The sequence below is a fragment of the Drosophila subpulchrella genome, chromosome 2R, assembly GCF_014743375.2.
Source record: "Drosophila subpulchrella strain 33 F10 #4 breed RU33 chromosome 2R, RU_Dsub_v1.1 Primary Assembly, whole genome shotgun sequence".
Taxonomy (NCBI): domain Eukaryota; kingdom Metazoa; phylum Arthropoda; class Insecta; order Diptera; family Drosophilidae; genus Drosophila; species Drosophila subpulchrella.
In genome coordinates, this window is record NC_050611.1 from 10,611,139 (window position 1) to 10,636,366 (window position 25,228).

A 25,228-nucleotide genomic window follows, 5' to 3' on the forward strand; every position below is an offset into this window, starting at 1 on the left:
GTTCCTCGGATTTCGCCAAAGTGATTTACGACCTGCTCATGCCGCGCATTCAAAATTCGGTCTAATTGAGACTCCTTAGTCGATTAGTCCTTGGAAAATATTGTGAAATTCAACTACTCTACGCAACACTAAAATACGTATATTCGTTCCATAAATTTATTTTTCTTTTTCTATCCATGCTGTTGTGTATTCCAAAAACGCCTTTGTTTAATTAACACACTCCAAGTTTTTATATTTACTTTATGGACAAAAAGAGTAAATGAAAAATGATACCGAAGCTCTAATAAGTGAACCCAACACTGAATTGAGATGTTATCACGATTTATTTGGCTTGTTTACTTTATAATACACTAACCAAAATATTCCGGTTAAAGGTTTATGGCTTGCACATTTTCTTTATTTACGAACTATAAATGTTAAAGATAACGGATTAAATAAATTGCGAATTAATATTATAAGCCCTTGAATCGTTTTTATTTTTTGTTCGAATGGATTGGAAGATCAAACATTTAAAAGTATGTAAGTGCCTAATAAAGCTGACTTATGTAGATTAACCAAATTAGTAAAAAACTGGTTTTAATTAGTAATTAAGAAATATTAGATATTAAGATACAAATTAAGGTAAAACTTAGGTAATATTGTACATGTGCTAAAAAAGTTACCTCTTAAATTTAATGCTTAATGCTAGTATTAATTAAAAACAAAAAAGAAAACATAAAATTTTGGTTCAAAAGCAAAAGAAGTCAGCATAAATCTGGAGTGGAAACTTATATTAATTTGCAATAATAATAAGTATATATTATTAAATAGTTAAAAAGTTCATAGATTGGCTTCGAAAAGTTTACTTAAAAAATGTTTTTTGTTTGTACATAGTTTAACATTTGTGGATGTCACATTCGTCACCCACATGTCCACAAGGAAAAACAAATTTATGATTCCCCCTACAAATGCTGTGTGCTTGTGCATTCTTCTAGTGCTTTTAATTTTTACTTTGTGTTTTTAATTAACGCCCTCGAGTTAGCTACATGTAAATGTGGGCGTGGAAGGGGCGATCCCAGATTGTAGACATCGCAGGAGCGGTGGGTGGTTTTTGAAAGGAGGAGGCGATGGTTGGAGGTCCTTTGAATTGCGCGGTTGTCATGACAAACTCTCATTTCGCCAGGCATTCCGTTGTCTGGCTAATTCAACGTTTGTGCAGCATGCAAAATATTATCAAAATTCCACGCGAGAGTCGAAGGGGACTTCCCCCCCCCGCCGCCGGAAAGCGGAAACAGAAACTAATAAACGACAACAGGTGAAGCTGGTAGCTGACACGTGGCATCTGGGGCTGAAAAAGAATTTAAGGGCAATTTCCCGGGGAGTGGACTTTCGGCAATAACTGTGGGCCAAGCGTTGGCCAGGTTGCCAAAGCGACCAGCTGTGGAGTATAGTTAAAAGTTTCCTTTTTCAGCAGTGGGAAATCGAGCCTGAAGCGGAATCGATGGGGCCATCGCCTATCGATAGGCCGAAGGACCCATTTATCGCCGAAGGCGCCAAAACAGTCTATCGTTCTGGGGCCAAAAACCCCCGAACTCCCTCATTCGTTGGTTTCGAACAGGGGGTGTGGCCTATTTTACGCACTGGGAGTATAGTCGACCTGCTCTAACAACCACCGCTTAGGGCGGACAAGAGCGAGTCGACATCAGCCGAGCTCGAAAGCAAGATGGCTGTGATTCCTGATAGTCGTCTCTTTCCCACGCCCATCGGGGTTTTCATGGCCTTTTTCTCTGGTGATTTTTGCAAATCAATGCAGGAGATAAGCCCGCTGGCAGAGATAACGCTCGACTTAACCGTCGATTGTGCGAGGGGGTGGCGATTGAATGCGGCGCCAGTGCGCAGCCGTTGTTGTCGAAGTTATCAGGGCCCGGAGTCAATTCGCTTTGATTTTTTCGCACTGCCCTCAAATGCAAGCGAGTCCGCCTAGGCAGCGCTACGTTTCCGGCGTACTGCTCCGTTACGATAACCAACCGATCCGTTTCCGTTCTATCAGTGCTTAAAAGCCGTCGCCATCAGAGAACTCTACAAAAAAAAAACGATCTAACTTAGCAGAACTAAGGAATAACTAAGTGAAAATGTGCCGACAAAACCTAGTAGCATTTAATTAAACAGTAGAAACAAGGACCACACCCGCGGAGCTGGACAAAAGCCGTGTCCTCCGGCGGACAGTGTCCGGCTGTCAGTTGGTCAAACAGTTCATCAATAAACGATTCGACTACTTCCGTTTCATTGCGTGTCCTCACCTGTGCATGTCTGCGTGTGTCTGTGTTGTCTCTCTCTCTGCGAGTGAGTGTGTGTGTGTGTGCCAGCCGTGCGTGTGAGGAAAGGAAACTTTGCAACTTCCGGCCAAGTGACTTCGATTTAATTTCTTTGGCTTTTTTATGGTCAAGGCATTTAATTAATTTTACTATGGCAATTTGATCGTCTGTGCTGGCCTGAACTCTGACCCCTCGCACACAAAACAAGGAGGCTTTATAGTAAGCAGGAGGAGCAGCCAGGTGAGTCCTTTCGCCCAAATGAGCAATAAAAGTCCATGCAAATGCCCACACATTCGAACTTTGGCCAAAGTTTCTGCGGTTAAGGAAAGTGAAACGGATTTAGTTTTCAAGTAAATCGCTATTACTGGAATTGGCCGAATAGCTGGACATCTGACGAGGGTCAAAGTTCAGGAAAAGGATGAAGGCAAAATAACAAGACAATGAAATCAATTAGTATTTTTTAAAATATTGGTCATCTCGCATCTTGGTCTTAAGACAGTTAAGAAAATATCTAAATCATCGTTAACGACTGACAAAATACAAGAATGTAAGCCAAAAAACAGGGATCTATAAAATATGCAACATGCAAATATGGAAATATGCAAAGACAGTCTAATTTGAATACGTTATTTTAAATTTGAAACTATTTAATATAAAATATATAACACATCTCTATGATAAAATACGAATAAGTTTAAAAGACAATAAAAGAAATTGCAAATCATAGTTAACTATTTATTTATTTACTACAAAAGCTCGAAAAAGTCAACCCTGTTAAACTAATAGTATTCTTCCCTTTCAGCCACACCCATTTCCACCGAACAACTGAGATGTAATTTGCACCGCAGGTGAACTTGAACTTCAACGTTCTGTGATAGACGAGTATACGAGCAGCCAATCCCCCTGGGATTCTGCCTACCCCCCAATCGATTCCCGATTCAATCAAATTGAATCCCGAATCAGACAGCGAATCGAAGGTGATCTTAACTTTTGGAGCGGCGTTCAAAAACAGCGACAAACTGTCGACTCTGTCGATCCGCAACTTCTCGGCAAACATGCTGAACAATCTTGGGGCCAATGTGCTGGGTAAGTTGATTGATATTGCCCCCGTCGATAAGGAGGGGTGCGTATAATATTGTAATTAAGATCGGCAAGTGAATTGCGCTAATATATAATAATGTGTATATTAATCCCTCCAATCCAATCCGGATGGCTGGCCATAATTAAACTAATTTCTTGAGCACACCTACAAGTTCGGTGGGCTTGGGGTTGGGGTAGTTAAGTTACTCGGACTTCCGATCTTCCGATTGGCATCTCCAATGTCTGCTAAATGGCCTATAATTGAGGCGTCTAACCAGATGGCGCCAGGTGTCGCGTGCATTTAGCAATAATTAAGTTGTATATTTAACTAACTCGACAAACCTTCTCCCATTTCCATTCGAGTGGGTGTGTGTATGTTAATTGATATAATTGCTCTTTTAAATATGCCGCAAATTGTGAATTACATTCGCACATGGCCCGGCGCACGCACATAATTATCAAACTTCACTCGTTTCGTCATATTAATATACATATATTAATAAATCTGTATAAATATGTGCATACAAGTGCGGGCGAATAAATTATTTTTACCACACTGTTGATCAATGGTTCAAGCACTTTCAATTTTGGCAATCAATTTGTTGTTAGCCCGCCCGACACTACCACCAATTGCAGTTTGGCTGGTTGTAAATGCAACTGCAACTGCAGGCCGGCAACCATTTATGAGTTATGGCTCGCGTTTTTATTCAATTTTTATGGCCAGCATCCTTGCGTCCTTCGAAGCGTTGCAATTAATTACTTTTATTAATTTATTGCCATTTTTCACGCGCCAATTGTCGTTGCTTGGCCCACACGGCGTATGCGTAATGTCCATAGTTGCTGGTCAGATTAAAGGTGTTTAATTGAAAGCCATCGAAGGGTTTGCACACCTAGCTTAAATAAAAAAAGGTTCACTATCTATTTAAGGTTTCGACTGTCAAAGTTGGCTTTAAAAGTTTCCCATCTGCCTTAAGTTATTCTGCCCATTTACCCATGAACAACTATAAATTTCAATGATTCGCAGTGCGGAATCCTTTGGCCAAATCCTGCCTGCAGTGCCGGAGTCTGCCATAATAAATTTCGTAAGCCTTTTTCCGAGTTCCGCACAACAAACGGAGGCCAAAAAACATTTGCATACTGGGTGCGTGGCGATGAAGGGGGCAGGGGAAAGTGGGGAACCCCCCTTACAATTAAGAGCAATTTGCATGCGAAAGAAATGGCAGAACTTTCCCGTGTGTCTCCCCAACACCAATTCTTAATTTGCATGCAGCGAAAGAAACTCGAATGGCATTCGTTTTATTCCATTTTCGTGGGGAATCTTTTTTCGTGAGCCTCGACTCGACTCGCCTCGCCTAGCATTAATTAAATTAATTTGATGATTGCATTTGTAATTTGCACAGACCCGCTTTGGTTTTCCAAAAAGGGGGGGTTAAAGGGGCTTTATACCCCCTCGAAATATCTGCGTGTGCTTCGCTTTGTGCGTTCGGCATTTTTGCGGTGGCCTCCGCTAGTGAAATATGTGTGCTTAACCCCTCTTGGCCCCGCTTAACCCCCCAATGCCCCCCGACTGGCATCCGTTTTGCATTGAAATGTTTTGCGGTTGCTGCGGATTCTGTTCCCAGTTGCGGTTAGTTGTTGGAGCAGCCTAGATTCCATTCCATTCCGGCCAACCGATCTGTTTGGTAGCCATGGGCCTGCAGCCTTCATACAGCCTATGTCCTGCTAAAAACCGCACAATTTCCAAATTTCAATAATTATGCACATTGCACATGCAACTGACGGCGATTCTGGGTGCAAGTGCTCTACCATATACCATCTACCATTGCCATCGCCCATCTGCCATCCAGAATGGTACATCCTGCCGCTTTCGACCAGGTCCATATATTTTGCGGGAGAAATCGCGTCGTTCGCTCCCAAAAACAGGCAAACTGATTTGCGCAAATTGTGCAAATTGCTTGCGCGATAAATTCATGTTTGCCAATTTTAATTAATTAATCGCTTTGTGCGGTTTTCATTTCGTTTCGCATCGTTTTGCTCCTCTTTCTCCGCCATATTACCAACAAAAATGTCCGCTCCAGGCCAGATGTAAATGCATCCGAGTGCCACTATTTGTATCTGTGTGTTGGCCTTCTCTGCTGCAATGTTTACAGTTTCGTATTAACTTTATCGCAATTTTGGTACGGTAGCAAATTTAGGACCAAACTAAATTACGATGATAGATTACAAAATTATGCCCTATTAGCAGGCGTCGTAATGATTTGGGAACACGAATAGGTTTTTAAGTCAATTTTGCGGTTTACACATAGTTTTTGGAACATTTTTGTTAGCCTTCTTTGGCATAATGAGAAAAATGCTTATCAACCTAAACAACATCAGTTGATTTAATGATATTTCTAGGTTTCTAGGTAACGAATTGAAAAAGTCTTTTTACTTGTTTTGGTTAAGATATACCTTATTCAATTTACTGTTGACTATAAATGTTATGGTAGCATAACCATTTTCATTTTACCTCTGTGTTTATATTAAGTTGTATTTGTTTAATATTTATTTAAATTATTTATGTTTAGGATACCCCATAAATATTTATTGTCTTAAATTTTTTTTAAAACACATATATTTTTACAATACTATTGGAATCACTTAATCTCCTAAAAATCAGGAGTTCAATCATGTATTCTCTCCCGAGATCAATAGAAAGTATCTGCTGAAAGTATAAATCAAACGAGATACAGCTGCTACCATAAGATATCTTCAGTGTTAAGAGACTTTAGCCCTGACTTTAGCTACTGCGTCATCTTGATCTGCATACACAATGAACAGTTAGGGCTGCTTCTTTTTAATATTTATGTGTTACAACTGTAAAAGGCGAGGTGAAAAAATCAAAGTTAGACCAACTAACTAACTAACTAGCTGGCTGGGGCGAGAGAAGGGTCCCGGGTTTCAGCCAGCAAAGTGCGATTTCGAGAAGTGGCGCTATTTTATGGCTCCCAAACGTGGTCCAAACACCACACTCTCCACTCACAGACACATTTACTCGAGCTGGTACTCGTATATTTGAAATTCGATTTGAGAAAACAGAAAACTGAAAACGGAAAACAGAAGGAAGCGGGAACAGTTGGATGTTAAAAGTCGCACTTCTTTGGAGCAACGGACCAACAACGAATGTATCTTCTCCCAGTCGCAGATACATGTTTGAGATGTTGCCATCGAGCGTGAATTTTACAGTCGGAGAGCCGAGGGATCGAGCATCATCGAGATGTGGAGATATCGCACCTAACACCGCGCCTTAAATTTACTAATCACGAGCAGAGAGTTTGGAGCAGCAAACTCTTGGGTCTTCAAACAGTATTCCATGCGTGCTGCGTAATGCCCTAAAAATATGACAGGGAGGTGGTATCTCCAGCTACTTTCATCACTGCTACAGTTTACCATTCACAATTGCTAGTGTCTCAGCCGGTTTCGGATTGGAAACTCTTTGGTACGGTGGCTCCAAAGGCGGGGAGCTAGAGATATGGTCCCGATTGGGGACGTCACCATCTGAAAATCGCTAATGAACAGTAGCCGCACTGGGTGTATGTGTAAAAATTAGCACTTTCCGGGCAACAGTTTTAAAACGCAACAGCAGCAACAACAAAAGCCTGTTTCAGGGAATGTCGCTTGTAGGAACTCTATATCTTTTATTTGTTGATATTTATATTTATGGTTTTATGTGGCGTCTCCCTCGTCGAACTGAACTCGTTCACCTGAGGAGTTTTGGTATCGAACACCGCTCCGGATTTCAGGCGTCCGTCCGAGCCTGTGATGTATGCCGAAATTTTAACAAGTCCATCTCGAAAACAATAAAAATCATTGAGAGCCGCCATTCCCGCCACCGCCAAGACATCAAAGTCGGCAATCGAGAGTGTTGTGTCTACCTATAAGAAATTGAAATGGATTGCATCTGGGGATTGAGAAGGAGGTGCGTTTTCCGCTTAGTCGGGATTTGCATTTCGGACTCGCTTTCAGTGGAAGTGGCCAGTGGCCAGTGACCAGTAACCAGTTACCAGTAAGCAATAACCGCCTACACCTTCACTTTAAGCCTAATCGAATGGACCCATCGTGACAACATCGCGGGGTTCCGTCCCCCAAAGGTTACAGATCGGGGACGAGAGTTCGCATCAACCGGCGATGAGTAAATGTTTGACTTGTAGCAACAGTTGAGCTCGGGCAACAAAGGGAATCGGGCTGAAAGAGTTGAGCCGGAGTCTCTCTCGCACGTACATGTTAAAAATTCCAGGCGTACGATGAAGATGACTCTCCCGTGAATCCCGGACCCCGAATCCCGAACCCCTACCAATCCCATACCATCCAGCGATATACACGTACAAATAAAATGGAAATGAAATAAAAATACGTTACGTAGTCAAGTGAGGCCCGAAGGTAGGAAATGGAAAAGGGGTTAGCACTTGGCGGCTCTCTCTCGCCTTTTGCCTCTGTATCTGTATCTTGGTCCACGTTTGTATCTGTATCTCCCAACCTCTGGCCATATCTGTGTGTCTCGCACCTTTAGTTTGTTGTTTGGCCCGCTCTTCTTGGCTCTCTCTCACGTTCGTTACTGTTTTTGGCATCTTTTTCCTTCTGAATGACAGGTTGTTGAAAAATTCAATTTAGCCGATCGCCGCAGTTCGTTCCGAGCAATCCTCTAGTTCGTTAGCTCATCGGTCTCCAAAAATCTAAAAAAAACCCGCGCATCCAACGAGAAACTAAGCTAATTGAAAGACAAACGTTTTCCGATTGAGCGGAACAAGTGGATACCGACTGGAGTTGTAATTCATTTAGGGATTCAACAACAATTCAACAAAATATTTGCCAACTTCGCGTGCGTGTGTGCAGGGGTATTAAGCCTCAGTTTCTCCTTGCAGCTGTGAATTTTCGTGAAGATTTTAAATCGTTTTTATATAAACAAGCCAATAGGCCATTACTTACATTCGTGTCTGTCAATTGATGATTTCGAAAAAGTTCTGCAATTTTTTCCCGCAAGTTAAATTCTTTTGAAGGGGAAGAATCAGAAGAACCCCGTACACTAAAGTATTTATAGGCAAGTATTATAGCAATAAAAGTGGCCCAATGCGGCAGCAGCATCTTGCCAAGTTTCCAAATCATCCAGTGTAAGCCAATCGAAATCAGATCCAGGCACAAATCCATCACGAAGAAAATCATTGTTCAGTGCAGATAGCTTAATGGTTATCAGAACAGTTCTGGGACGTCTTTTGAAATGTTTTTCCAGGCCAACTGGTAGGGAGATGTCAAGTGAATGTTATTTATGAAAATATCGCAGGATTAAAGATCAACTTGTTGAAGTTGAGTGATTTATAAAGAATAATGTCGGAGAAATTCAGCCAGTAAGCTATTGATATGCTACTTGCATTTATGTTGTTAAGACAACCAATTATATTTATAAATTCTTTAATTGATTGATGGCTTAGAAAGTGTTTGTTTGCTTGATACAGGTAGAAAGTACTCTTACATATTTCGTGCTTAATAGGATTAAACAAACGTTTACTCAAGTAGTTTTCAAGATCTTGTCCATTTAAAAATAATAATTATTCACAAGCAAACCAATGTACAATACTTTATGTGTTATGCAAAGTTTTCTAAAATAAAAGAAAGACAATAGTTGGCATCTAAAAATGCCGTCGGACATGGCCATATGGACAACCTCTTAAGGACTGGGTGTCATGCATTGAAAAGATTATTTGTTTTGAGCAAAAAATTAAAGATTAATTCTAAATAGCAGAAAATGCTGAGTGGTTTATAGCCATTTCAAATTAAATGATTTCTAAAATTTAAATTAATAAACAAGTGTGAATACATTTCCCTGAAATATTCAAAAGTAATATGTTATAAAACCTAATAATAGTACCAGAACTTTCATAAAATTCAGTGGTTAAAATACCAGTCTACCCATTTTTTTCAGGCCCCAAGGATTGTGATCTGCCCAAGGCCGCGTTGACTGCGCTGCACGCAGGGGTCAACAGTTTTGGCCAACTGCCCGTGGGTCCCAACTTGGCCGATCTTGGCGGCGGTGCAGGCGGTGGATCCTCTGGCGGAGTGCCAGTGGGCGGTGGTGTGGCACGCCTCCACATTTCCGGCGGACTGTGTGACAACTCCAATGCGCTGAACGGCGGAAACGGAAACAGTGGCAACGGAAACAGCAACAACAACAACAACGGCAACAGCAACAACAACAACATGCAGCAACAGGATCAGGTGAGCAGGCCAGCGCTATATAGAGAGAGAGAGAGAGAGATAGGGAGAGAGCCCTGGTGAGAGAAGAGAGATGAAGTGACATAGCGCCTAGTTTATACGAAACTTTTTTAATAATCCATGTTCTTTTCGATGTTTATTTATTCCTTCAAATTCTACTCTGCTATGCCAAAAATCCAAAATCAAATACAATCCAATTCGATCCGAAATTCGATCCGAAACGCAAATCTGTTTCCAAAAACGTGAATGTGTGTGTTCTGAATTGTGTAATGAACCTAATTAAATGTGCCATGAATCATATTCGTACCTTATGAATCATATCCGTAAACTATAAACAAAAGTAAGTGTACTTTGATTTCCATACTTAGAACCGTAGAACTCCTATCCTAGTCTAACTAAAACCTCTGTAGACCGTAAATCGTAATCCGTAACGTAGTGCGTAGCTTGCATTCCTAGTCTGGTAGTTCGTCAGTGTTCTAAGACCCCCTCGACCAGGCCAACCCACTCATTATCCTCTTCCTTTGGCCGTGTCTCTCTTGCAGCACCTGGACAAAAACAAGCAGAAGCGCCACCGCACCCGCTTCACCCCCGCCCAGCTGAACGAGCTGGAGCGCTGCTTCTCGAAGACCCACTACCCGGACATCTTCATGCGCGAGGAGATCGCCATGCGGATCGGCCTCACCGAGTCCCGCGTCCAGGTGAGTCAGACCCATATATCTTGGTAGTTGTGGAAAAAAGGGCTAAGATTTTCCAATAAGTGAAACTCTTAACCACCATCTGGTGGTTAGCTTTAAGCAAACTTTGGGAGTTTATAATGTTTTAAGTTCAAAAGAATGACATTTTATAGATATAGAGTACTATAAGGATAGGATTACCATTTACCATTTTTTTTTTTCAGATTAGCTAAAAATAAACTTTTTTTTATTTATTTATACAGATTTTCTAATGTTCATGTCAATTGTAAGATTAGTTGCTTGGTGGTTTTAATGAAATTTAATCTTTATAAATATAAATCGAATTAAATGCAGACAATATTTTTAATCGGTTGGTTAAATTTGAAATTTGTTGTCAGCTTAATAAAATCAAAAATAGGATTATCCTTTACCTGTTATTATTATTTAAGCAATTTAGTACAAAAATAAAATATTTTTTTTATTCCTGCAGATTTTTTAATGTTTTTGTCAATTGTTACATGATGGTTTTAATAGAATTCAATCTTTATAGATATACTTCGAAATAAATGCAGATTATATTTTTAATCGGTTAGTCAAATTTGAATTTGGTTGTAAAAAAAAGGGCAAATGTTAAACTTAATGTTTATTTTGATCTCTTTATTTCCATACGTCTTTTTCGCCTTAAATCTACTTTTCTTTTACCATTAGGACGTAGTGACATTCCTGATTTACGTAAACTTTTACTTACACCTATTTTATTTAATCTTCTTGAATACAAATATTCTGCTGTGAAACTAAAGAACTTTTCCCTTTTGTGACGCTCTATGCACTTTTATTTAGCTAATTATTTTTTCTTACCCTGCAAGCTAACTTTGTGTGGTTTGTCCTGCGGCTCGACAGTTGTCAGTGGTCTGAGCTGTCGGAATTTGGGGCTCAGTTCGTTTTAGGACCGACATGACATTTCACTTGTGTTGCACACAACCGCAACGGACGTTTGAATTTTGGTTTCGGGCTTTGGCTGCAGTTGGAAGCGGAAAGTTGGGGATATGGATATCCTTTTTGCCGGCTTGCAACAGTTTACGAGGCTCTGGGTGAAAGTCGCCGCCGAACGCCATTTAAGCGCCCAAAATTATACTTTATTAAAGCACATAAAGTCACATTTAGTCGGGCATTCAGCCACACCCCCACAAACTCACACACACACAAAAACACACACAGAGATTCCCCAGGATGCTCTTGCTTTTTCGCAGCAAAGTTTGCGCCACACATACACACACACTTACACAATGGGCATTATCCTTTTGTGGCTGGCACAGCTCCCCTGTGCTGCCGCCATTATCCTTGTCTCTCCATCGCCCCCGGATCCTTGGATCCCCGCGGAGGTCCTTTTTGCATGTGGGCGGGCTTTGTTTATGCGACAATCGAATTTACTGCTTCATTAAATTTGTGTTTAAGCTTCCGCTTCCGCTTTCACTGCTTGCTTTTGCTCCTGCTTCTGCCACTGCTTGTGCTCTTTTGCTGAGATTTCTCCTCGGAGTGTTGAATGGTGGGCAAGTGAATGCCAAAAACTTTGGCTTATTGGTCTTCCTTTTGGACCACTACTTCTACTACTATTTCACTGGCTAAAACAATTAGCCATGAGTGAGCAACTCAGTGAGCAGCGACACCTTCATGATGATCCTGCCCACCACGTCCTGGCCCCCTGCTCCTCCGCCGGATGTGTTCTACTTTGATAAATTGTTTTAATAATTGCGTATCAGTGTTGCCCGTTAATGCTTTTTTCCAACCAAACCAACCAACCAACCACTTCCCCAGCCCCCAGGATCCGGGATCCGGTTGTCCAAAAGGACAATGCAATCACCTGCCAGGGGGTAAATTTCTGAATTTCAGCAGGGGATGAGTCTGGAGGATATTGTTGTTAGAACTGCCGTCGGCTTTTATATAGCTATCCGCTTTTTTTTTTCCCCACACTCCTGCCACAGCGAATGTTGTTGTAGTCCTGCTGTTTTAATGCTTGATTTTGCGTTGTCGTTGCGGCTTAGAGAATGTCAGGCCGTTGGATTAGTTTTGGGATTGCTGTTTAATAAAATTAGCATATAAATTAAGTTCGCAGTCGAAGGCGAAATAAAACATTTAGAGCGGGGCATCGAAAATTTCACACTTTAACGGATATGTGAGCGCTCTGAGGTCGGACCTTCATTCGATATGCACACACATGTCTGGCCCTAAATCAATCTAGAAGGATTTGCAGCTAATGACGGCATAAAGACAGCCATCTCCCGACTCCCGACCCTTTCCAGATAAATGCCCGAAAAACGCTTGTCCGTATTAGACCCGAAAATCAAGTCAAAGTTGAGGAAATATGGGAGAGGTGGGTGAGGTTTTAGCTGGATTTTTGGCAGGGCAGGTGCATAAGTTATGAGGCTCACGTAGTGCCGACTGGCTTCCTTCCAGGACACACACACACACGTGTGAGCATCATTTATGGTAAATATAATTTAATAAGAATAAAAGTCGCTGTTAAGGAGTTTCCCCAACGCTTTTTCCTAATCGGATTTCCCCCGATTTTGGGTAAATTAGAATAGCCAAAAGCAGCGGGCGGCCTTCCTGGCAATTGTTAATTTGTGTTTTCACACCGCCCAGACCAGTGGGCGGCATTTGTGCAATTTGCAGAGGACAATCTGTTTGTCACACGTGACATCTACGCGGGGGTCCTGAATTTTCGGGGGTATTTTCCAGGGTGTGGGGACATTGAGCGACCGAGAAGATGGCCCACCAAATTGACTTATCATGATCTGACATTGTCAACAGCGCCGTTGTTTCGGCTTTGTCTGGAACGCTGCAACATTTATTGGTTTGTTTATTAAATTGTTGCAACGGGTGGGCAGGGTGAGGGGGAGGGTCAAAGGGGAAGGTCGAGCGGCGGCACAGCACGTGCCTGTGTGTGTGGGTGTGCCGGTGCACTAAATGAATTTCTCACATGATTAATTTGCCCGGCAACCTGGCCAGTTCTCAGGGAACATTCAGCAGAGGAGGATTTTAAGACAGTCAGACAAGCAATCATTTACCTGGCAACCATTTTGCAACATGCTATTAACCAGGGTATTAATTCCTGTTAAGACAAATGCAACTTACAATATATTAATATCTTTTACATTCCCATTTTGACACAAATTCGTATTGGTAATAAGGTGAATTAGGTCTGAGCTTTATGACAAGCTGAATAGTACAAGCTATATAACTCAAAGCCAAATATTTATTTCGAAGCAAATGCTTCTCTCCACATCATAACTTTTGTTTTAAATATTGTTATAATCAGTTTCGAAAACCTAAATTTAACTAATTTCGTTTTGGCTAGGTGGTTTTATTAGTGAAACTTAATTGTGGATGTTTTAGAAAATTAATATTTTGATCTGTTTAATTTTCGGAAATAATTACCAGCCAATTAAAAACTTTTCATGTATGCTTTCTCTGTAATTATAAGCTAATAAAATGTTTTTGTTGTTTTCTTGAATTTTGACTATTTAACTACATTGTGTGGTACTAAGAATATAGTAAGATAAGGCGTTTCCCGCCCGCATGTTACATTAAAAACTGGTTTAAAAACTTAAAATTTCCAAACGATAAGTTATAAAAAATTTTAATATTTAATTAAGAAAATATTTTCCAACCTATTTGTTCGAATTTATGTTAAAAAACATATCGAAACTTGTAAAACCTTTGTTCCATTTTTAAACATCTAAACTAATTTCTAAGCTAACACAACATAAGGTAGTGATAAAAGGCAACTAACTTTTCATGTTCTCGGAAAACAACCTCAACGATTTGTGATTCAGCAGGAATTCCCTAGAATATCGATTGGCCTAAGCCACAGGCGAAGTAAAAGGGAGTCCATTCCCACCCAGAAGAACTCCGTGGCCTTCCCACTGTGAGCGTTGATAAATTATTGCCTCGTCTTCAGACAGAACTAATTTATTTGCTGAGCCGCTTAATGCCCCTCTAATAATGGTCCCCCGACTACCGGAGATTCTGGAGAGGATGGGGGGCTGGATATCACCCAGAGCCATGTGACTCCCAGCCAATATGCGAATATTTCGCGAAAATTAGACGAAATATTCTCATAAAAAGTGAGCATCTTTATTAAAAGCCCGGCGCGGCGAGGGGGAATGAGGGGTCAAGGAGCCGGGGACATTGTAACGAGTATTTTCCAGCGAAGCACTCCAAGTCGGGCCAAAGGCGACTGGGTCGCGTCTGATATAACCATGGCATCGCAAATTTTAATTAAACTTTAATTGAAATACCAAAAACGAAAATATGCAACCAACGGAAAACACAGAAAAAAGGAAGGTGGTACCTTTAGCCCAGTTGGGGGAGCCAAAGCGAAATAAGTGGGTGGGCTAAATTTAGCGAAAGCTTTAAAAATCCAGACTCTGTAGGGAACTGAAAACGGAGGGCGGGTTCTCCATAAAATGCACATAAAGAGCATCAAGGAAATCTGGCACGCATTCTGTTTATGGCATATGAAGCAATTCCGAAAGCAATTTCGTTGATACTTTTCATTGAAATGTTTGTGTGAAAATGGCGTGCCAAAGTGCCGGACGGTCTGCAGGATGGTGGGGTCTATCTGGGATAAGCTGGTCCAAATGCTGCTGCCATTGATAGAATGACAAGAGTCCCCACGACCCAAAAAATAAAAAAAACCCAAAAAAGGCTGGTAAACTTTGTGAGGAAGGCACAAAGCGAAGCCAAAGGGGAGCATCCTCAAGCTGCGCATGCTCCACGAATGCAGCGAAACATTTTCGGGGGTTGCATTGGCCACCATCCCTGCCCCAAATCCCGAACTCCGAACCCCAATTCCTGAACCTTCAAACCAAAAAAGAGGCTGCAGTTGCCCCGGCAACCCACAATATAAATGGACGAAATGAAAAACACAAGTCCCAAAAATCTGAAAAAAATATCTAAAACTATTTCATAAATCAGACAACCCCCAGAAGAGCCCAAGGAATCGCTTTGATGATGTCTATCAAAGGACATATTTTGCCGAAAGGCATGAAAGAGATGGCAAGAGTGGGTAGCTGGAGTGCGGGAGAGAGAGACGGCCATAGTGGACTCGTTCTCGGCGGGTTGGAGCTCCAATCTCGGGGGAAGTTTGAGCTGGGTGGGCGGCAAGTGTTGTTGGGGCCCGACTCGTAAAGCAGGATTTAAAGGATAACATAAAATAAATCGACTGGCATTTGTGTGTGTGTGTGTGTCTGTGTGCTGGGAACTGGGGGAGCCAGAAGTCGAGACGGCATTTTATGAATTTATACGCATTTTTTATATGCTCAGGAATGAAAAGATATTGGCCGAAAAGCGATTTCCATAAACCACTCAGAGCCCGGGAGTCATAGTGGCGGGATATGAAAGCGGGGAAAGGGCTCCAATAATGATAATAAAAAGATGCTCGAGCTCAAGATGAAGACCAAGGAAAACCAAGTAGGACATCAAAGGCTGGCAGCCAGGGGACAGTTTGTGTATGGACTTTGTTGAGTGGCCATTTTATATTTCGGTTGCCTGGCAGCCCCACTGGGCGGAGGACTGTAGGATTGTAGTGGCCTGGAGTGGGTTCAAGGAAAAGCAATATCCTGGCCAATTGATTTTTGATTATGCCCCAACAGCAACAAAAGCTGAGAGCGAGGCAATAACCAATCTACAATCGGCAGAAAACAGGACCAGCAAAAATTGTCAACGCAAACGAGCCGAAAAATATTATTGCACTTTCTGGCTTTTGCCAATCAAGCGTTTATTAAGAGATGCTCTCCACCTGTCCTACGGTTTCAAATGGTTCAACTGTGCCAACTAGACCCCCCCCCCCCCTGCAATAATATTTGCATTGGGGCTAATCGAATTTTGATTGCATTTCTCTGGTCGGAGCAGCTCTCGCGACTCTTTCCCATATCTCTGATTGATAATTTTGAAATTGGCTTTTGAAGTGTGCGGCTTTCTGTGGCAAAGTGCATTTCTATGTTATGGCATCGCAATGTGGATTCGATTCTCTGTCGAATGCAAATCCGGGCAAAAGGAATAACAAGCTGCAAGGTGTTTTTATTATCCTTACAGCTGTTTAATCAGCCATTAGGCATAATGTGCAATTAATGTTGCATAACGAACCGAGCAGATATCGTAAACAAGTCGGGTACAAGGGGATCATGCCATATATATGGCAGACCATTAGGGCACGCAACTGCAATCATAAGTTGCGGGTTCGGGTGACAGCGACACAATAAACAGGTTCATAATAAAAACGAGGCTGGTCCTTTGACACCCACCCCATCATAATGGGATATATAGCCACAGCCACCCCGAAAGGCAAGCCCATAAAATCAAAGCAAATCACTTGTTATCCCATTTGCAGCCGCAGTTCCCCGGCCGTGTAATTTGGCCGATACTTAATTTCTGACTTCTGCTTCCATTTGCTCGCCCCTCGTGAGCATTTTTGGATTCCGGGGCTCTGGATTTCGGGTGCTAATATCTGCGGCCTGCCACAAGAAATTGCTTTTTCATGAACTTGACTCATTTATTATTTGCAACAGTTGCCCTTCCCTTTCCCCGGCTTCTGTTTGTTTGCCTTCAGCCTTTTACTGGTGGTGTCTCTTCTGCCTTTGTGGCTGTTTTTGTTTGTGTCAGTCGAGAAGTGAAAATTAAAAGTCCAAACATGGAAATGCTTTTGTATGGAACATATGGCTGGAATTTTTTTGGACCACCAACTTGTTATGGTTTCTATTTTTTGTGCGTCTGTCAGTGCAGTCTGCAGATAGAAAGTTCTACCGAAACACACTGTTATCGAAGAGAAATATTACTTTGTATTATTTACTTAAAATTCTTAACTATTTAAACAACATTTGATACATCTTTTTAATAAGGAAAGTATATTATTAAATCATCCTTTCCTAGTAAATATTATTGAAAAGTTTAATATTTTGCTTTAAAGTTTAAAGTAAGTAGAGAGCAACCTAAATCAAGGTTGGATACAATTCATTTTTTTACATTTCTTGCAAAGTAATCTCTTAGTTAACATTTAATTAAGAACAGATACACATTTTCTTATCATTTTATAATTTATCTTTTGTAGACTTTTATAGAATTTACCACAACAAAATTTGTAACCAACATAAAATACTTTTCTCAAGAATTTCGTCATTTGATGACATCGGAATTAATTTCTAAATGTATGTGTTGCAATTCTAGCTAATTGTATAATTAATATTGCCTTTCAAGCTACTAAAAATAACATTGCCTAACTAACTTTTAAAAAGGTTCTCTTTTGATTGTCATTTATCCAATAAATATACATTTCTCTTCAAAAAATTCCCCTTTATGCGACCGTAAAAACGGCGTATGATTTGACTTTTGGGTGGAAGTCCGCCACTCAGCAGCTGATAATTTATTCATAAGGGTGAAGCTTAAAAAATTACCGTTAGACACACAATTTAACGCGGCATAAGGAGCTATTTTTTATGTTTTGTTTGGGTTCTGGCCTGAAATTGGGTGCAACTGAAGGAAGCAGGAGTGAAAACAAATCAAAAACGTACATACACACATACAAAGTGGGTTTGCCTGGGCACACACCCTCGAATATTGTATATACATACGCACACTTTTCAGGCAGACATAAAAAATAAATGTTTTGTTTAACCGACATTTTAACGCCTATTTACGTGCCGTGCACGTCATGCACGTTATGCCAATTTAATGGCTCGCAGCCTTAGACCAAAAAAGCAGGCAATGACTTTTGGCTTTCTCTTCCTCTTGCCCCTGCCGTCCGCCTCGCTCTTCTTCTTCTGCTTACTTCCGTTCGCATTCTTCGTGTGGGTGTGTGGGTGAGTGGGTGTGTGTGTGTGTTTGCGAGTAGGGAAATGCTCTCACACGAATGTGGCTAGCAAAATAAAACAGCAAGCTAAATTTAATTTACCGAACTCAATAAGCCAGAATGAGAAGGCAGCACGGAAAGAGCGAGAGGGAGAGTGAAAGAGAGAGACAGAGAAAGAGCGAACAGAGGCCAGACAGTCAGACATTGTCTTAAATTATTAAATTAAAAGTTAATGAATAGAGCGACGCATAAGCACGTAAAAAACATAAACAAGTCAAGGTCGCCGACACAGCCCAACCCCCAGGAATAAGTATATATATGTATATATATATCACCCCATCAACCCACCCTTTCTTCATCCATTATCCCTTGCACAATCTGGCACATTAGCGTCCCTGGAGTAACATCCTGAAAACGAGTGATATTCCAACCTGAACTACCTGCGATAGTTCCAGTTCTGATGGGTGCACTAGGAGAAATACTTTTAAGCAATGGGAATTAAGTTTATTGTTTACAACATTCTCTTAAAAATATCTATTTACCTGCAGAAGAAAGGCTCAAGCCAGAAAATACTTAAGTACTAACATTTCAAAATCTTTTATATTATTATTACCATATTTAGTAGCGAACAAAGAAAGCTAATAATAAGACATGATAATTTGTTGACATTTTCTGTATAATTTCGGACCATACAGCTTAGTTTCTATAGAAATATTTCTATAGTATACTGTTATTATTACCACAATAACAGGTATTGTTAAACCTATAGTAATCAAGGGTTAATTTATAAAATCGTAGTAATAAAATACACAGAGTATATTCTGAAGCTCTCATCTGAGTTGAAAATGTTCTTAAAAATAGAACGACATTTTTAAGTTACAAATGTTTTTATTTTGCTCGAATGAAGTTAAATAAATAAACTATGAGTTCAGTCCGTGGTGTATACTTAAAAGTTGTTTAATAAACTCAATTTAACATTTCTCTTCTCACCATTTCGTTCTGGTATTAAGAACATTGAGACCAAAATTTACTTACACAGTTTTTAAGAACGAATGTTTTCAATTTAAGAACAATGTTCTTGGATATTTCTCTCTGTATAGTCTTTACTAACCTGATAAACTATAAATGTTATACCCTTGAAAGAAATATACAATAAGATTAGTATTTTTTTCATCTGTGTATATTTCAAAAAGTAAGCGTTCTTAATGTCGCTCTCTTGATTTTAAGGTTAGATCGATTTTTTTTCCGCCCGAACAGCTTGGGTTCTGGTTCCGTCTGCCGTTGTCCGACATATGACAAACCCACTGGGGACCATCAGGCCATCAGAAGGCCTTACAAGCAAAGTTACTTTGCTCGAAACTTGCCATTTTTCTTTCTGGCTCTTCCACTGCCCCCCATTCTCGCTTTTGGCCCGCTGTTTTGGCCGTATTCCTTTGCCATTAGTCTGGCGCACTCAGACAGAAGCCGTCGACGTCGACGCCGACAGTCGGTGACAGCTCAAGATTTGCCACGAAATGCTGGGATTTATAAATACTATATAGCCGGCACATCATGTATATATGTGTGTGTGCCCGAAAGTGGAAAGTGGGTGGGGGTGTATGCCGGTTAAGTTGTCAACCCGACTGCGAGTGATGTGGATGCGAATGGCCTGGCAAAATCGTTTCCATGTCACTAGTCATTCAAGGGCTGGCACTTTATTCTGATTTTTTGTAGCACAGCTCAAAGAAGGCTCGAAAAAAAAACGTAAAGGAAAGCTGAGAGCTGAGAATGCTGTGCAATCTGCACTAGCACTGAATACATCCAGCCCCTAAATGTAGGCAACCCTTTTTTGCCCCACCCACACCTGGAGGTTACCTGTGCGATGTGAGTTTTGGGGGTGGAAATGGAGATGTGGGGAGTGCTTGTGTGCTGCCTTGTAAATGTCAAAACCTCAACGTGTCTGCCTTGTTTCGGCTCCGCTGTTCTTATGCATATGGAAATGCCAATTTGAAGCGAACACATCCGACACGGCCTTTACCTCTCCTCTCGACCTAAGACAAAAGCGTATCGAAGGTCCGGCCAGGACTCGCTGGCCAAAGATGCCAAATTGTCCGGAAAGTGGGTGGAGATCCACGTATAAGGGCTGAGGAATTTACATATCGAATTTATGCCCATGTAAATCTGTTTCTGTTTCTGCGAGAGTGTGTATGCTGTGTCGAGACATGTTTTGACTGTCACGGCGGTAATTGATCTCGATTAAGACCGTGTTCGTAGGAGGCAACAGCGTCGGAAGAAGCCCAAAGGGTTGGGTGGGTGTGGCCCAACACGGGGCCAAAACAGGGCTGTCACAGACTCACGGATTAAGCTGGGAAAACCCTTAAATTGCATCAAACATATTGTATTAAGGTTAAGGTTATCTACCTTATTAAATGCAGTATAAGAATCTTTCGGGCTTAGTTAGTCTTAAATTATATACGAGTATAAAGCGAAAAACTTATCAATCGAATACGAGTATGTTTTTATTCTTTACCTACATGATTTGCTGGAAAGTCAATGTCATCTGCTATGTCAACAGCAAAATATTGGTCTTTTATTTTGAATAAATTATAATTGAGAAACTGCATAAAGATTTTACTTATTTTGTGTTATAAGCAAAAATATTAGCTGCCTAAAACTATCGGTTACAATTTGAAGATGAATTAATTAAATTTTAAAAAGTTTATGTTACATTTGTATAGCTACTTTGTAGAATTTCTATGGCGTATAAAAATTGTACAAACTTCTGGGTGAAACAATTGTTTCAATCGAGCCCGAAATGTTAGTTTGTATTTCATATTTCAGTTTGTTGAATTTATTTCTATAGTGACTTAGAAATTAGGTGTTTAGATTTCAAAAATATAATTAGAAATTTATTAAATGTAAGTAAGTTTGGGAACAAACATTATATTTTTTGTATTTTAACTACATATATCACGATTAGGGTTGAGATAATATGTTTATACTTAAGTTCCTTCAAAAACATAGAACTTTACTTTGAGGGCGGCATAGTTCGGCTAAGTTAATTACCAATACTAAAAACCTTATCAGTAATAACACCTTACCCCTCTTCGCTACAGGTTTGGTTCCAGAACCGCCGGGCAAAGTGGAAGAAGCGCAAGAAGACCACCAATGTGTTCCGCACCCCGGGCGCCCTGCTGCCCTCCCACGGACTTCCGCCGTTTGGGGCCAACATCACCAATATCGCCATGGGCGATGGCCTCTGCGGCACGGGAATGTTTGGCGGAGATCGCTGGGGCGTGGGCGTAAACCCCATGACAGCTGGTGAGTGATAGTGACCCGATAGTCGCTCAAAGAAAACGCTCGCTACTAACCATCCTATCTCGAACCCTTATTTCCCTACTAACCGCTGCTTTTTCGGATTGTAAAATGGAATGTGTCCGCAGGCTTTGGCCAGCTGAATCAGTCATCGCCACTCTCGTCCTCGCTGAACAGCGGCCTAAACTCGGGCATTAACATGGGCTCCGCCCTGGGAGCGGGCAGCTATCAGCACTACGGCCTCAATGCTCTGGGTAGGTTGTGGGTCTTGAGTCAGGCCCCCGAGAAACCTACGCGATGATCACATGCCCCAAAATTTTCCATCTGCATGCGGCTGACAAAAGCCAAGCGTTGACACTTTTTCGCCTGCCATGTTTTTATTTTTCATTTCTTGGGGCTTTGTTCAGTCGGCTGTTTGCCTCTGGGGATTTATTTGCTTAGCTTCCATCGATGCCATCCAGTTTCAGTTCCAGTTCTGCCGACAATTGACCAAACACGACGCCAGAGTCCGCGTCTCTCATTTCTTTGAACTCATAACGCTTTTTTTTTCGGTAGCCCCAAAAACATTTGCAGGCGTATGGGTTGTATCGCATCGTATCATTTATAATGCCCCGGGCTGACTGTTTGTTCGATCAATTAACAGGCAGTCGTTTAATTTTCAGGAATACCCAAAGGCATTTTTTCATCTTCTTTATTTGGTTTCGTATAGTTGTGCTAATTGACATTTTGGAGACATGTTCATGTCGATTTTTCGGCTCTTGCTACCGTCAGCAAAGTTTTCATTGTTACACTTTTTGTTGAGGATTTTTAATTTTTGGGGCCCTGCCTTGCTTGCCAGATATATCTGGGTGACATCACATAACGACTATGAAAAAGTTGTTACACATCACAAGATTTTATAGACAAGTCTTGTGGGCGTGTCTGGACTTATCAATCATGTTTAAATTTAATAGCTCGGGTGCTGACAGAGGGTTACCCTTATTGCAATGCTTTTTATGCCAGAAAATATCAATGATATGGAATCTTTATATTCCGATTTTCTTTGCTTAGAAGTAGTTTTTCAAAATAATTTAACTGATGATTTAATTTCTGTGCAGCGTAGAAGGTCTCTTATTTTTTATGTTTTCCGTACCTCTTCCCCCAGGCGACTCCATGATGTACCAGCACAGTGTGGGCGGGGTCAGTTGTGGGCCCAGTGGCTCGCCGAGCGCCACCACCCCGCCGAACATGAACAGCTGCTCGTCGGTGACCCCGCCGCCACATTCCGCGCAGCCGAACTCCAGCCAGAACGAGCTGAACGGCGAGCCCATGGTGAGTCCTCTCTAAAAACTTACATCCGCAGTTTAGGCTTATAACAATATAGATATTTAAAATTACATTTTACTGATATTAATAATTGTTGGGTAATTTAAAATGTTTTTTATTCATTTCCTGAAATATATTCAGTGATGTCAAAGTTAATTGAATGTAGTTACCTGCCAGAAAAAAGTGGTGTTTCGAACGGTATTGTCACACTTTTATTTGAATTTTATTTCGATAAACTCGTATAAGAGGAGCTATAGCGAGCTGTTGAACTAATTAAACGGTCTATAAGAATTCTATATACATAAAAAGGAAAGAAACAGTTTATAGCTAACTTGATTAATTTGTGGTGCTACAGAAATAAATATCTTTTAATTCAAATTTTATGATAACGTCAACAAAAGAAATACACAAAAATGTCGGGATTTAAATAGCTCAAAATCCATTTAATTGGTAATAAAGAAAACACACAAGTATTCTTAAATCTTAACCTATTAAAAATCACGTATCCCTAACAAAAATTTCAAATTTAACTTAAAAATTGTTTATTAACAGCCGCTGCACCAGCAACAACAACAGCAGACTCACCAACAGCAGCAATCTCACCAACAACAACAGCAGCAATCTCACCAACAGCAGCAGCAGCAAGCTCACCAACAACAACAGGTAACTCACCATGGTACGCGTCTCGGCTACAGCTTTTCTCACCTTCCGCTACCCGTCCACAGATGGCGCCACCAACACCCACACAGCAGCAACAGGAGGCGGGAATTCCGCTCTGCCACCAGTCCATGCAGTCGCCAACAGATGGCGCCACCGACGACGATGTGTGGCGGGGACACAGCATCGCAGCGCTGCGGCGGCGGGCGTCGGAACTAAATGCCACAGCGATCCCCTCCTACCTGCACGCCCATGCCGCCCACAACAACTACGAACACCACAATTCGGTCTACTGAAATTTGTTGAAAAGCTTCGAAAGCTTTTCGGATTACGGGTTCTCCAGCGGAGCTCCCGACATGAACTAGGACGTAGGATGCAGGACGTGGTGTGGTGAAAAGCTCACAGCCGACGGAAACGACCGTTGGAGATTCAAACTGCAAAACTGCGGCAGCGAAGCGTTATAAGATAACCAAAACCTAGGCTTAGGGCATTGTACAATTTATGTGTTTGCATTATTCGTTTCCTGATTTCCAAGATTAAACTTAAAAGACTATAATGAATGTAAACCATGTATACGAGAAACGAAGCTTGAGAAGGCACTAACGATTTATTCGAACCTAGGTCATAAGCTATGAAACTATTCCCGCATGAATATGTAGACACACTAGACGTAAAGATTTGCCGTATACGAAAACTGTATAAACTAGATCGATCGCAGGCGAGGATATGTAGTGAAGAGTATCCTCGGGGGCGTCACAATAATTTTTGGCAAGGCGATTCCACGGAATTCGCGCTTAGTTCGTACTTAAGCATAATTATGCCTAGGAGTGTATGTAAGTAGATCTATTCTCATGTAAGTGTTGTTGTTTTTGTGTATAGACAGTATACTTCCGTTCCGTTGCTATCTCTTGATCTAACCATACGATACAACCACAACCCATAGAATATCAAACGAGCAGCCCCAACTATAGCAAAGTGACACCAAACTAACGCAGCTCAAGCCTCAAAAACCCAAATCCGTTTCAGAGTGCACGCATCCAATGGATTACTTTTACGATTACCAATTACAAATTATACAAATACAAATACAAATACCAACATATATACATGCATACTATTATGGCATACTTGTAATAGACTTTCTTGTATCGTTTAAGCCTAAATTTAAATCCAACTAAAACAAAAAACGAAAAACAATTACTATGTATGTAATTATGCGTATTATTAAATAGAAAACTAAATTAAAAACTGAACGTGATTTGCATACCAGAAGCATGGAGGTCTAATAAAAACTAGTTCATCAAGTGGCGAACCTTTTTGTGATGCAAAACGTCAATGGAACCTACTTCCAGGTGATTCACCTGAACGTAGGTTAGACCAGATCCTGGGTATATTCGCCCAATGGGGTACTTGTTGGCCTTAATTTCTAAAGAGAATGCAAACAACTGCGCAAAAATTAATGAAATTAATGAATAATGAGATCTCATTTGTATGGGACTAAACCAATTCCGTTAATGGAATGCCAATAAATACCATAACGTCGATTTCGCAGGTAGGAAACCCAACTAGACCGTCTTCAAACTCGCTGCAACGGAAAATGGGACAGCTTACGCTAATCGATTCAGTATTTCAGTGTTTTTCAGTATTTTTTAAAAGTTTAGGTGATTTTAGTACTTGGAGTTTCGGGATATTTGAGAAGGAAATGCATTAGAACAGCAATAGCGCCGTTATATGAAAATCACAACGGCTCGTAACCCAGCGATTGATCTCATCTTGAAAATATATGTAGCTATGCTCTTTTTTAAGTAAATGTCCTTCTTGGTAAGACT

The 25,228-nt window shown here is 41.0% G+C and overlaps 1 protein-coding gene across 1 annotated transcript; it reads left to right on the forward strand.

Annotated features, from left to right (window-relative positions):
* The first annotated feature begins 1,983 nt into the window (after positions 1-1,983).
* On the forward strand, positions 1,984-24,568 carry LOC119550032 (homeobox protein orthopedia). The gene is made up of 9 exons (XM_037858459.1): positions 1,984-2,534; positions 3,097-3,380; positions 9,331-9,623; positions 10,163-10,318; positions 21,239-21,443; positions 21,566-21,691; positions 22,582-22,748; positions 23,337-23,405; positions 23,468-24,568. Exons 2-9 carry the CDS (start codon positions 3,350-3,352, stop codon positions 23,693-23,695), a joined length of 1,275 nt encoding a protein of 424 aa, XP_037714387.1. The 5' UTR covers positions 1,984-2,534; positions 3,097-3,349; the 3' UTR covers positions 23,696-24,568.
* The last annotated feature ends 660 nt before the right edge of the window (positions 24,569-25,228 follow it).